A 12,716-nucleotide genomic window follows, 5' to 3' on the forward strand; every position below is an offset into this window, starting at 1 on the left:
TGATTGCTTAATCCAAGTAAGGGGTCTAATTCACTACAAAACACACAAAAACCAAAAAAACAAAAAGGTTGTATTATATTATTGTCTTCATTGCAAAGTCTTGGATAAGATGAACGGATTCTTCCTTTTTCACCTCTTATTCAAGGACTACTAGGTGAGGTAGGGGTTGGGGGGGTCCCTTTGGAAGTAACACGTGGCGAAGAAAGACAGGTAGTTGTCGGTCAAGAGAAGAATGGCACGCGAAGGCTGAGAGGCCATAGAAATGTCTTCGGCAAAGCATCATAGGTCGTTTTCAAAGGCTTTGTCAGTCCTAAACACTATTGCCATCCTCTCAATCTCAGTCTCTCTCAGTCTGCTTATTCGGTCGCCTATTATCACTGACAATGCCTCCCTCCCTTTCTTCCTTTTTTCTTCACCAACTTAGATTTTTCAATGCCTTCTCTCTCTCTCTCTCTCTCTGGTTGTCTCACTCTTTTATATTTGGATTTTTCTGCTATGGACATGATTCCTTCACATGAACCAATGATCGTATTTTGGGTGTGTGCCCACATTGAGAAAAAATATATTCACATCTACCCCAAACATAAGTGCTTCTAAGAACTTCTAGCTACTTTTTTTGTTTGTTTTGTTATTGCTTTTCTTGGTTGGAACAAAACCAAATCGATGTTTTCCTTTCGATTTTTTAAAAAACATCTTAATGCTAGATTTGTGATTAAAATAAATAAAGAGACAACTCAAGTGTTTTTTATACATTTGCGAAAGTTTGAGTTCAGTAGGTTTGATTCATAGTTTCTCTCATATTCATATTACTTATTAAGAAATTAATCCATTAGCACTCAAAACTCGTGAAAGTAAAGCTATAGTCAAGAAATATATTTTATTATTTTCTATTCATGATCATAGATTAATGAAATCATAGAATTAGTGGGACTTGATGACCAAACACAACCAAGGTGCGCATGTCCCACAGGCAATATAACACTTTCTCTCTTTTCCGTGCACTGCAGATGGTAACTTGAACCATATCAAGAATTATAGCAGAAGAAAATTAGGTGGAAGCGAAGTTTCTCAACACGTCATGTCTTTTAAGATTTATAAAATCTACTCAGTAGAAAATAGCTATATATATATATATATATATATAAATCTCTGTGGATCCAAATCTCCCAATCCAAGCATAAAAACATTCGAAAGGGCTTACATTTTTGTTACTGTTTACAAAATAAAGGCGGAAATAGTAGGATATAATCCTACAAACAAGTTTTAATGGTCACGAAGTTGTCTGAGATTCATTGGCGAAATGAATCTGGTATCTCCATCAACCAATTTTTTGGCGAGTATAAGATTGGCAGCCTCACTGGGATGGTAGGGATCCCAGAAAACATGCATGGAGCGATCCTTGCACAAACTAGACGTTGGACCACATGGAACTATACCTGCGTATTGGCCCCCATTTCCACAACAAGCTCTACTTGCTGTTGTAAATCCTGCAATGCGGCATACACAAATGAAATCAGGTTTCATTAATCATAATCTAATAATAATCATTAAGACATTAACCAATTAATTACCCCGCCACAGGCTATTAATGTCGAATGATTATTATTAGATTATGATTATAGCTAATGTACAAGAAACCTAATTGATCTTCTTCTTCCACAAATATATTAACGTCAAGGCCATCAAGATGAATATGGCAGAACCATTGTATTGCACATTCTTAGACCCTCTATATTCATATAATTTTGTGTTTTTTTTTATTAGAACTCAGAAAAGGACCGTGTTATACATAGCTTGGTTTTGAAAAAACCAAGACTGTATGTAGGTTGGATAAGTTGTTGAGTTACTTTCAAATAAAAATAAAAATTTGATAAATCTTGGGTCAAAATAATACCATAAATATTTTCATATAATATGATATTTGATTTGGGCTTTACCATATTTGTCATAATTTGTGATGAGCTCCGTCACCAGATCATACACATTTGCATAAACAAATGTTGATCCTGGGAGGTTGTCAGTTAGCTCAGCAAGCAAGTCCTTCAACCGGCCATTGTACTGTCGAGCCAGCTTATTGGGCAGCTCCACACACTCATCTGGATTTAGTTGATTTATAGTCTTCTGGTAAGGGATGCAGCCTAGGGGACCAACATTTCCAATCACAAATTTTCGAGCATCCAATTGGTAAAGTCTCTGCACCAATTAATTTGTCACTAAACATGTTAATTAAGATTTGCATATCAGTAGTCTCAAGTTCAAATCTTCACGATACTTTGGTAGTGTGTGTGTGTGAAACCCTCATTACCCTGTCGTTTGTATTAAATAAAATATATAAAAAAACCCAAATTAATCAATCAAATAAAACTTACGGTGAGTTGGGCCCTGAAGTGACTGATCAGATCATCAATAAACGCATCTGGGCTCTGAGAAATTCTTTCTCCAATGGAGAGGACTGGTAGCAGATAATTGTTCAAGAAGTCATTGGATCCAATTGTGATTGAAAATATGGATCTTTTCATAATGTACTCTTTTGCCGGTGATGGGCCCAGCAGCTTACCAATCTGCTTCCTTGTCTGGTTGAAAAAATCAACTTGGATATCCATTCCCACCCTATTAACCTGCAAGCCAAGATTTATATATAATTCTTTTGTAGTTGGATAAAACATGTGTTTAAAGTGCATAAAATTATACTCCAAAAAAAAAAAAAGTAATCCATAGAGGGTTGGGAGCTCGCTAACAAATATTCTCCCTGTTGAGTTCATAATCCCTGCTCCTCCTGATGCATAATTCACCCCATACAAGATTGCTTTCCCTGTAGTATTTGGTGCCAAATATGGGAGTGCATAATTTGGTTGCCCCAATTCTTCACCTGCACAAACAAAAAAAAGGGTTTGTTTTCATGTTAAACTCAAAAATGACAAATTATTAGGAATGCATTATGGATCACATCTCTAACAGAGGTGAGAGTCATGGTCATGTACCAACTATGTCACCAATGGTTCTGCCATTGGTATACCTCCCGGTGGGTTTTCCTCCAGATGCTTTAAAATCCATCCCATTTGGAACAATATTTGCCTTGGACAACGTTGGTAAATAGTTGTTGTTTCCAGAATCAACTAGAGAATCACCAAAGATGAAAGAAGCTCCTAACCCTTGATTTTCAGCAGCATTTGCCAAATGGATCGTGAACAAAAGAACCAAGCCTACCAAGGCCACAGTATTGCAAGATTTCATCATGGCCATCGTATGCTTCGCAAGTTGATGATGAAAACTGAGTACCAATTCGAAGTATATAAGCAACTTCTTGTTCACGAGAGAAGCTAAAAGAAGCCATTGGTGAAACTTGTAAGATTTTAAAATCCAGCTGCATTTGGTTTGACCTCTTTTTGTAGAGGTCTACGGCCACGAATTTTGATGAGGTAGTTGATCAACATTGGTGCAATTTTCTCAACTTGTCCAGAACTTTTAGGTTGCTTTTGCAACAGTACAAAGGGGCCCACGTCATTGGGGAACTTAGGTGTTGGTTGGTTAGGAACTTAGGAGTTGAAAAAGCTATTTAATCCAAGGATTATTTGGAGAGAAGTGGTGGTTCCTGCACCAATAAAATTTGGGATAGTTAAGCTGAAAACGTTTGTGATTTCAAGAACAAAATTGAAGAACTTTTTTTCCTTGTCAGAAGATAATTGTTTTTTTTTTAAAATAAAAAAATATACTGGAAGTCAGAAGATAGAAAGAGCATCTCCCGTGGAGCTCTAATAAATTTGGGTTTAGATAAAAGACAAGGGTTACCAACTATAACAATTAGGTTCAACGTACATAATCACATAAATTTAAGCACAAATATCTCTTAGCAACTATAATTTTGTTTCTCCTTCTGTTGTGTTAACCCTTCACAGTTTTTCTTATCTCTGCGCCATTCGAAGAAGAACTATGCTTAGTCATAAGAGGTTTTCTTTGTCAGGCTCTGAGTTGAGTTGGTGTGCTTGTTTGGGGTTCCTCTTTGATGTTGTCTCCGTGTTCTTCCTTCGTGTGTTGTCTTGTGTCTCTAACCCTTGGGACTTGTTTCATTCGGGGAAAAAAATTGATGGGAAATAATTTCCCATGTTTTTTCCCAATGGATGAGAAATGGAAGATTCATTTCCCATGTTTGGTAATGCTGGGAAAGTAACCAAGAAATACCACTTTATTTCCTTTCACATGTTTGGTTTGCATAGGAATGTAAAACAAAGTTTATTTAATTTTCCAATTATACTTATATGAAATCAAATAAAAAAATAATGTATTTAATGCTATATTGTAATTCTAAATTGTTAATGGGGGAAAAAATGGTCATGCAAAATGTGCATTTAATGTTGACTCATTTTCCCCAACTTTCCCATGAAATGGGAAAACAAAACCCAAGAGGGGAAGAGGGCTTCACTTTCCCCTTTACTTTCCCATGTGCTAAGTAATCATTTCTCATGCATGTACTTAGAGCATCTTCAAGGGAGATGTCAAATACCAAACATCAAATTTAAATTTGATGGCTGATGTGGCAATTTGGCATCTTACACAGCTTTACACTCCAGCCGATATGTCAAATTAAATTATTATTTTATTACATTTTAGTGTTGATTTATTTTTAATTAAAAAGAATAGAAAAGAAAAAAAATCATAAAATATTCATTTGACATCTTGCTTTTGGGATGTCAAAAATAACATCTCAATCTTCAGCCTTCATTCCACATCATCTTTGACACATCGGTTGGAGTGTGTGAGATGTTATTTCTAGCTGTTAAATGTCTATGTGGCACTTTTGACATATCGGTTGGAGATGCTCTTACCAAACATGGGAAAACAATTGATTTCTCATCTCCAAGACTCCTTTCCCGCGAACCAAATGGGGTCTTGGTGTGCTATGCAGTTCTTGTGATATTCAAAGGACTATGAGTTCTCATAGAAGGCTTCTTTTAACAGTTGGGATGTGTTGCGGTTTTGTCCTGTAGGTCTATTGTATTGGTGTTTAATAGGTTTTTTCTTTTTTCTAGTTTTTGTAACTGTTCAATGTCGCTCGGGTTGGACTCTCTTGTTAGTCCATCACATGTACTTTTTCCTCCTCTAGGGTTTGTCCCACGTGGTTTTCCTATGAATGTTTTAACGAGGCCACTATAATCGTGAAAAAAAAACTATAACCATTAAGTTCAACGATGGTTGGTGACAGTCAAACCAACACATTTTTTGAAAGTGGTGTTATTAGCACTCCAAAGAGATATACTGCACTCCTATTATCTTTTATTGATTCATTAAAGAGAAGTGCATGATGACTATTTTGGAGTGCCAATATCAGCTCCCTTATTATTTTACCCAATTTTTATTTTGGGAATTGGAAACATTCTCCTAATACTAGGTAAGACAATAAACCAAAACTAAGCAGAAGGAAATATAGAAGGTAAGATTTTTCAAATTTGAAAAAAAGAGAGTAAAAAGTAAAAATAAATACCATCCCAACTATAAGAAGAAAACACAAAAGCCCAGTTGTGCCCTAAACCCTACTCTCCCTCCTTGGAAATTTCGAAAATCCATTTCGGGCTCCAAATTTGACCGTTGGGGTGAGAGGTTCAAATCACATACAGAGACTCAAAAACTCAATAGTCAGAAACAGAGAGGAACAAGAGTGAGTTCACAATGCCGATTCTGAGGAAGAAGAGTGTCGCAAACCCTAACAATCGAAGCAACAATGAGCAAACCCAAACCTCTCAGACCCAGAACAAGTCTCAGTACGAGCAGTCCAGAGAAGAAAGAATCAAGGAAAACCTTGAGAGAATGAAAAAGCTCGGCATTGTTGACATCTCTCTTCAGCTCAAGTCTAACTTTCAACCCAAGCGCACAGCACCAAAGAGCTTTTCCAACCGCTGTACGACGCCGTCTGGGCCCTCTCCCATTCGGGAGCCAGGACGCCTTCGTCGCTCTTCTAGGTAATCTTTGCATGCCCTCTCTGTTACGGTCTTTGTTTGCTTTCTGCCTCTGCATAGACTGCATGAATCTGTTTGTTGATGTTGAGAAAAATGCTTTCTTTTTAAGTTACAAATGACTTGTGTATACATTTGGGGCTTAGAAGTTAAAACTTTTAACCAACTGGGTTTCTGATCTGGTGGGTTTTACTGTCTTACACTATTTCTGACTTCGAATGCTCCATGGGTTCTCAAATTTTTATTTATTGTTTTGAATGATACATGTTTTGCTTTAAAGAATGAGTCTTTAATCGACTGGGTCTGTGATTCTGGTGGTTTGAAACAGTTTCTGATTGTGAATTCTTCCTACCTAGTACTTGATTTTGGAGAATGTGGATTGGATCTCAAATACTTTTTTCTTAATCCTATTTGACATTTTTTTTTTCTTAGGTTATTTTATTGTTTATAATTTGGTTGTTGCTTCAGATTGCAGAATGCGACACCAGTAAGCTACTCGGAGATGTATTTGACAAAGAAGGATAAGGCTTTGGACAAGGAAGGCATTATGCTGGAGGAGGGTGCAAAGCCGGAGATTTACACCGAAGAGCATGAAAAGTTGTTGGGTAACACCGATGAGAGCTGGACTCTATTTGTGGATGGTTACGGAAAAGATGGAAAACGAATTTATGACCAAGTTAGAGGAAAGACTTGCCATCAATGCAGGTATAACCTTTATTGCCAAAATGTTGCATAATGAAAATAGTAAATGCCCTATTTGAAAAGTGAGAGAATGCTGGGCTTAGTATAAATAGGGATAGAGAAAGAACAGTTTAGATGTTAGTCAAAGAACACGGTAAGGAACATGAGTTTAAACTTTGTCTTCAAGTCTTATGAATATCAAATATTGTAAGTTTGTAACATCCAGAATTCATTATTTTCCTCATAAGATGACAAAGTACTAATGAAACAACTTCCCCTTTCCATAATTTCAATTTCCTTTTCTTGCTAAGTTCTGTGTCTCATCCAGAGGTGATATCATCTCATGCAACAAGTGTTGCAGTGGAGCTTTTTGTGGATTAGTTCCCTGTATTAGTATATTAACAAGGATTGAAAATCTGTTTCACAGGCAGAAAACTCTGGGTCATCATACTCACTGCAGCCAGTGCGACAAGGTCCAAGGGCAGTTTTGTGGAGATTGTTTGTACATGAGGTAAACTGTATACTCTTATAAGTTTCTTCTCTGCCTTAATATCTATCTATAAGTTTGGCCCCCATTGCTTTTAATCATTCCTATTTGCAAACATTGGGCAGATTTTTTATGATGTCATAAAGGGGTTAATAACTATAGATCCCTAGTTTCGACTAAAAAAAAAACTATAGATTCCTTGCATGCATCTCTTAGGCACATGTTTTGGTTGTCAAAACTTCACAGCATGCTAATTGACTACTGGTTCCCCCTCAGGCACATGTCCCTAATTTTAGGTTGACACATAGTCCCCAATTTTACGTTAACATAATTTGTTCGGCAAACTTCACACATCTCGTAGGTATTGCCTCACATGTGTTTTACGCATTTTGTTTGTACAGAATCATCCTTCTAAGCTTCACAGGAATCCTATCTAAGCTTCCTGGCTGCCATATATGTATTCTAGAAAGTGTTAATCCAATACTTATACTAGCTCATTTATCTCCTTGGAGCAGATATGGGGAGCATGTAATTGAAGCCATTCAGAATCCAGATTGGATTTGCCCTGTCTGCCGTGGAATTTGCAACTGTAGTTTTTGTCGGACAGCAAAAGGATGGCCTCCCACTGGTGTGCTCTACAAAAAGGTTCCTTCAAAACTATGCCTTTTTTTTAACTATCTCTTTTGTCCCCTGGCATTGCATTGGAACTAAGATTAATTATGTCTACTTTCCAGATAACACAACTAGGCTTCAAATCAGTTGCACACTATCTCATTCAAACCCAACGCTCACAGAAGAATTTAGGAGAAAATCCAGAAACCACCAATCAAGTTTCTGCAAAAAGGTCACTGCACTTCCCAGATGTGGATGCATCATGTGAAGAAATTCTCAAGGACCATTGCAATGACATTGGAATGATAAAACCTCTTGCTGAACACAAAAGAGATGATGAGTTAAAGAGTGAAAAAGAGAATGATGCACAGAGTAGCTCAAATCCAGATATTAACAACCAAACTTCTGCGAAGAGGTCATTGTCCTTTCCAGATGTGATACAACAGTCTGAAAATTTTGGATCACCTGAGGTCGACCACAAGGTTGGTGACCACCTTGGATTGCCAAAGCATCAATCTGAGAGCAGCAGAGATGATCTTAAAGGCGAGAAAGAGAAAGAGATACATTTGATGGATATGAAACTCAGTGATAGCAGTCATGAAACTAGCTCAAAGCATAAAATGAAGCCTGCTCTGGCTATTGAACCAGGTAGCATTGCTGGAAGATTAAGACAGAGACGTAGGAAAGGAAATGACCATGATGATGACTTACCAGAGGCAAAAGTTGAAACTCCAGATGTTGAGCAGGAGGTAAACAAAATCTTGTCAAAGAAGGAAGTGGAGAAAGGAAAGGGCATACTATTTAGTGATGGTGGCGATATCAGTACTGCATTGGGTACAAGTTCAAAGCTCAAGAAGAAGCGTGCTCTTGCTGCTGAACCAAGTCCAGACAGTATAGCTGGAAGATTGAGGCAGAGGCGCAAGGCCAATAGCCCTGATGGCGCAAACACTCTGTCGTAATCAACTCCAGTCTAGGTAGCTGAGAGGGTATTGCTGGGGGATTGAGGTCAAGCAATATGAGGATGAGGTTCTTTCGAATCTGCATGCTTCGTTTCGGCAAGAATAGAGTCCAGTATTTTGGCTAATGTAGCAGAATTGCCTGTGTTGCAAGAAACCGAGTTTTGTGTATGTAATTGTGGTTTCTACCTTCAGAATTCTGTCTAAGTCCTATTTTGTAATGACTCAGTATATTATAGGAACATTTGAGATTAGTGTTAATTTAATTGGAAATTATTAATTTGCTTCCCCTATCTGTCAAATTGCTTTTGGTAAACTGAGATTTATGATAACAAACTACAGTTTAGCCTTCCAAATAAACTTATATGGATCTCAGGATCTAGCTGCTCATATGGATCTCATCTTTGTACTATTAAAAGTGGCCCATGCCTTTCACAGTCCAGAATATATAAGGGGCCTCTCATGGCCATCCCGAAGGAAGGTGGATCATTTTCCACTGGCTTTTGTCCCCCATGGTGGAGTTGGGCCCCAACAGTTCCTAAGTTGACCGTCGACCTGAGCTTAAGCTGGGCTAGAAATCACTTTTGTGCTATAAGCTAAAAAGGAAAACGCAATTGCTTATCAATTTCATTGGATACTAGGCAAAACATCTCCTAACCACATGACATACATCTAACTCCATGTGGACGTCATTTATTCTACAACAATGATTATCAATTTCCTAATTGCTCATTTCCCTAACCTTAATCATCACAAACCCAAAATGAATTCTAAAAATTTCAAATAAGTATGGTACTAAACCAATTTCCAACTTAGTTAGTGAAGTCTTTTCTATAAATGATAGTTGTTGGGAAAAAAGGGAAACGAAAATAAGCTTTTAGTGTATAAGTACATTGAAGCAAAACATGAAGAGAATCCAATATCTGAAGAAAAAAAAAAGGGGGAGGAGAGGTTGAAAAAGAAAAGAACAAAAGCATTTGATAACAAAAAAAGAGATCATCTTTTACTCATTGCTTGCAACAAAAAGATCCCTTAGCTTATCCCACTTTTGGCAAAGTTGGTGTTCTTGTGCTTCGAGTCTCATCATTTTACATTTACCTAGTTGGGCATGGATACCATGAGCTAAGGTCGTGGCCATAATGCAAAGCCCCTTTAACCCTTTTCTTTTTTCTGGAATTTTTTTTGGGGTAGGAAGGAAGCATGCTAATTTAAAAGTCCTCCCTCGTGATTTGACAAGGAATTTGTGATTATTCAAAAGCTTAACGTTTGTCAACCATGCATGATTCATTATGGATATGTTCGAATTCTTAGGCTGGCTTCGATATGATATAATTTATATACATACAACTTAAAAGCTGCATTTGTCATATAAAAAGGATCAAAACCATCCCATCCCAACAATGTCAAAGAATTTGCCTTTGTTTCAAGTATAAGTAACGTGTCCTTTTAGAATTTCAACCAAAAATTAAAAAAGAAAAATGTGTTCTTTAAGAATTTTCTAATATTAAGTCAGAAGAGAGATTTCTGATTTGTATCAATTTGATGGAAAATTATTACATGTTGCAATCACGATAACGAAACGAATGTAATTAGTTAAGTATATTTATGACTATAATATTTCCAAATTATACATAGGCATGGCTTTGAATGTTTGACTTTATTTTCTTGATAAGAACTCAATTATCTCACATTTAAAAATAAAATGTTTGAACTCGTAGTTGAATTCTTGAGCTTCTTTCACTTGCAAGTAAGATTCTCAATAACAAGGCCAAACAATTATATACGGCAAAGGTTGGCCAAGAAAATTACTATTTGATTAAAAAAAGAATGAAATATATATTTTTTTCTTTTTGACTTTTTGTTTTTTGCTTTAACTTTTAGTTAGTAGTCAATATATAATTCAGTCCAAAGTTGAAAAGTAAACTATAGTACTGCAAATTGGCCCTTGTGAGACAGGTTCTAGGGTTTTGTGCACTAAGTCTCTCCTATTGAGGAGAGGGGAATCCAAAGGAGCTGTATACTTGTGACTTGTCTCATTTGTATGTCTGTATACTTTGAGAGCCTTGTTATTATACTTGGATGCTATTTCTGGTCAAAGAAACAAAAAACTTGGATGTTGTTGTGTTTAGGTAATACTTTCAAAGTAGAATCCAGGCTATTCAGGAAGAATCGCAGCAACTCATTCACTCATCAAGAGTAGGGGTGCATGCCCCTTCCTCCTACAACACACATTATGTAACGGCAACGGCGACGGCGTGTGGTTCCACGCCACCACCAAAAGAATATCAACCAGCTCCTAGTTTAGAATATCAATAATATTTAAGTTTAAGTTCGAATCCTCCCTCTTCAAAAAATATGAAAAAAGTTACCTTCGTTGCCAACTTAAAACATTAAATAGGATTATCATTTTATTCTTTATTTTTTTCTCTTTTTTCTCAACACCAATAATCCTAATAAGAACACCAATAATATCAAATACAACAAACGAACAATCAACAACAATGATTATTAAAAAACTTTTTCTATATGGAAAGTGAACATCCATAATTCTGATAAGATTCCATTAAGGCCATACAAAAATGAATTCCACCTGTCAATATCCCATTGAGTTCACAATAAAGTAGAATGTTTTTGCTTTCTTTACCAAACCGTGACAAACTTTTTTCGTAATAACTAACGTGATATGTATTTTTTTATTAACTACAACAAAGCAATAAACCTTGTCGCATTAAATTGCAATTAGTACGAAATTATTAGGGAAATTTTGTGTCGTGCATTCATATCTAGAAGGAAGTTCCTCCTCATCAGTATCCTTCTTCAAATCCATCATATATTTAGCCTTTAATAAGTCTTTCAAAACATCCATTAATCTTGTTTCTCCACCATGATGTATTCAATACTGACTTGATTTGAGTCCTTATGAATTCTCTCCAACTTTGACTCTGAGTAAGCTAAATTCCTAATTAGTTTACTCGTTGTCTTGAAGTGCTTTATTTTTCTCGATTCTTGTATGCAAGAACCTCTTATGATTGTATTCTTCAAGTAATCCTCTTGTATTTCAACTTTATTTCTTAATGAAACTGCACTTTAAAAAAAAAATAAAAAAATAGAACAAATATTCTTCTCTTCAACATTGTTTTATTGTGAAGATTTTTTTTTTGTATAAATTTATTCATAAAGAAACAAGGGGCCTACATAATTAAGTTTGAGCCTTCCCACTTTCTACCAAATCTCTAGACGATAGGCCTGCCTGCCATAACTACAATAATATACACCAAGGATGAGCTTAAGATATTCTGTTTATCAAGAATTAGCTGTTTCATTTCTAGCTGCACCAATAGAGAAGAGGACAAGAAATTTATTTTTATAAAATAAAAAAAATAAAAAAAGTCTTTTGCGTATTCATGATGGATACAACTTACAAGGATAACATATATGTTGAAATAAAAAAAATAAAAATACATGGACTAATAACCAAATTACAAAACAACAAATTAAGGGTTTACTTTTTTTATTATTTATTTTTAATTTGAACAAAAATAGTGTTGTTAAAGTTTTTATTCGTTTATTATCCTGTGGGGTTAGCATCCGAGAAGCATTAAACAAAGGAAACCAAAGACAAATTAAAACTCTTTCTGATTGATTGATGTAAGAGTTGACTAAGATGTCACTTTATCGTAGTGGACAAATATGCTTAATTATTTAACTTCTTTTTTTCATGAGAGAATATGCTTATTAACTTTGCTATAAAAAAAAAGAGAGCAAGTGGACAATTTGCACAGAAGTTTATTTGCATTTTATTTTATAAGATTTTGCATTGCTATTCTTTATTTGTTTGGGGAAAAAAAAGGAAACTTGTATAAATCCTAGCTTGTTTTTAAAAAAAGAGAAAGCATTTCTCACACCATAGACATACCCATCAAAGTAGGGGCAGAATCTTGTAGTAAACAAAAATACCATCCAAAATTTTAATTGACATGTTTGGGGAATGCTTCATAGACCTATAATTGTTTTTCCTTTTTTTTTTCTTCT

General features: G+C 35.8%; 2 protein-coding genes across 2 annotated transcripts; one reads left to right on the forward strand and one right to left on the reverse strand.

Moving 5' to 3' along the window:
• Positions 1 to 1,091: 1,091 nt before the first annotated feature.
• Positions 1,092 to 3,283, reverse strand: LOC110753018 (GDSL-like Lipase/Acylhydrolase superfamily protein). The gene is made up of 5 exons (XM_021953812.2): positions 2,982 to 3,283; positions 2,739 to 2,869; positions 2,370 to 2,618; positions 1,938 to 2,193; positions 1,092 to 1,487 (listed from the first exon to the last, which is right to left on the reverse strand). Exons 1-5 carry the CDS (start codon positions 3,241 to 3,243, stop codon positions 1,264 to 1,266), a joined length of 1,122 nt encoding a protein of 373 aa, XP_021809504.2. The 5' UTR covers positions 3,244 to 3,283; the 3' UTR covers positions 1,092 to 1,263.
• A 2,243-nt stretch (positions 3,284 to 5,526) lies between these two features.
• Positions 5,527 to 8,977, forward strand: LOC110752955 (uncharacterized). Its single transcript, XM_021953729.2, has 5 exons — positions 5,527 to 5,954; positions 6,417 to 6,653; positions 7,057 to 7,140; positions 7,632 to 7,761; positions 7,851 to 8,977. Exons 1-5 carry the CDS (start codon positions 5,665 to 5,667, stop codon positions 8,685 to 8,687), a joined length of 1,578 nt encoding a protein of 525 aa, XP_021809421.2. The 5' UTR covers positions 5,527 to 5,664; the 3' UTR covers positions 8,688 to 8,977.
• The last annotated feature ends 3,739 nt before the right edge of the window (positions 8,978 to 12,716 follow it).

Source organism: Prunus avium, chromosome 7 (genome assembly GCF_965620075.1).
Source record: "Prunus avium chromosome 7, drPruAviu1.hap1.1, whole genome shotgun sequence".
Taxonomy (NCBI): domain Eukaryota; kingdom Viridiplantae; phylum Streptophyta; class Magnoliopsida; order Rosales; family Rosaceae; genus Prunus; species Prunus avium.

Coding starts and splice junctions, on each gene's coding strand:
- LOC110753018 (XM_021953812.2), bottom strand. CDS start 3,243: ATGGCCATGATGAAATCTTGCAATACTGTGGCCTTGGTAGGCTTGGTT. Junction 2,870..2,981: donor AACCATTGGTGACATAGTTG/GTACATGACCAT, acceptor TTGTTTGTGCAG/GTGAAGAATTGGGGCAACCA. Junction 2,619..2,738: donor ACTCAACAGGGAGAATATTT/GTTAGCGAGCTC, acceptor CTTGGCTTGCAG/GTTAATAGGGTGGGAATGGA.
- LOC110752955 (XM_021953729.2), top strand. CDS start 5,665: ATGCCGATTCTGAGGAAGAAGAGTGTCGCAAACCCTAACAATCGAAGC. Junction 6,654..7,056: donor AAGACTTGCCATCAATGCAG/GTATAACCTTTA, acceptor TCTGTTTCACAG/GCAGAAAACTCTGGGTCATC. Junction 7,141..7,631: donor GGAGATTGTTTGTACATGAG/GTAAACTGTATA, acceptor TCCTTGGAGCAG/ATATGGGGAGCATGTAATTG.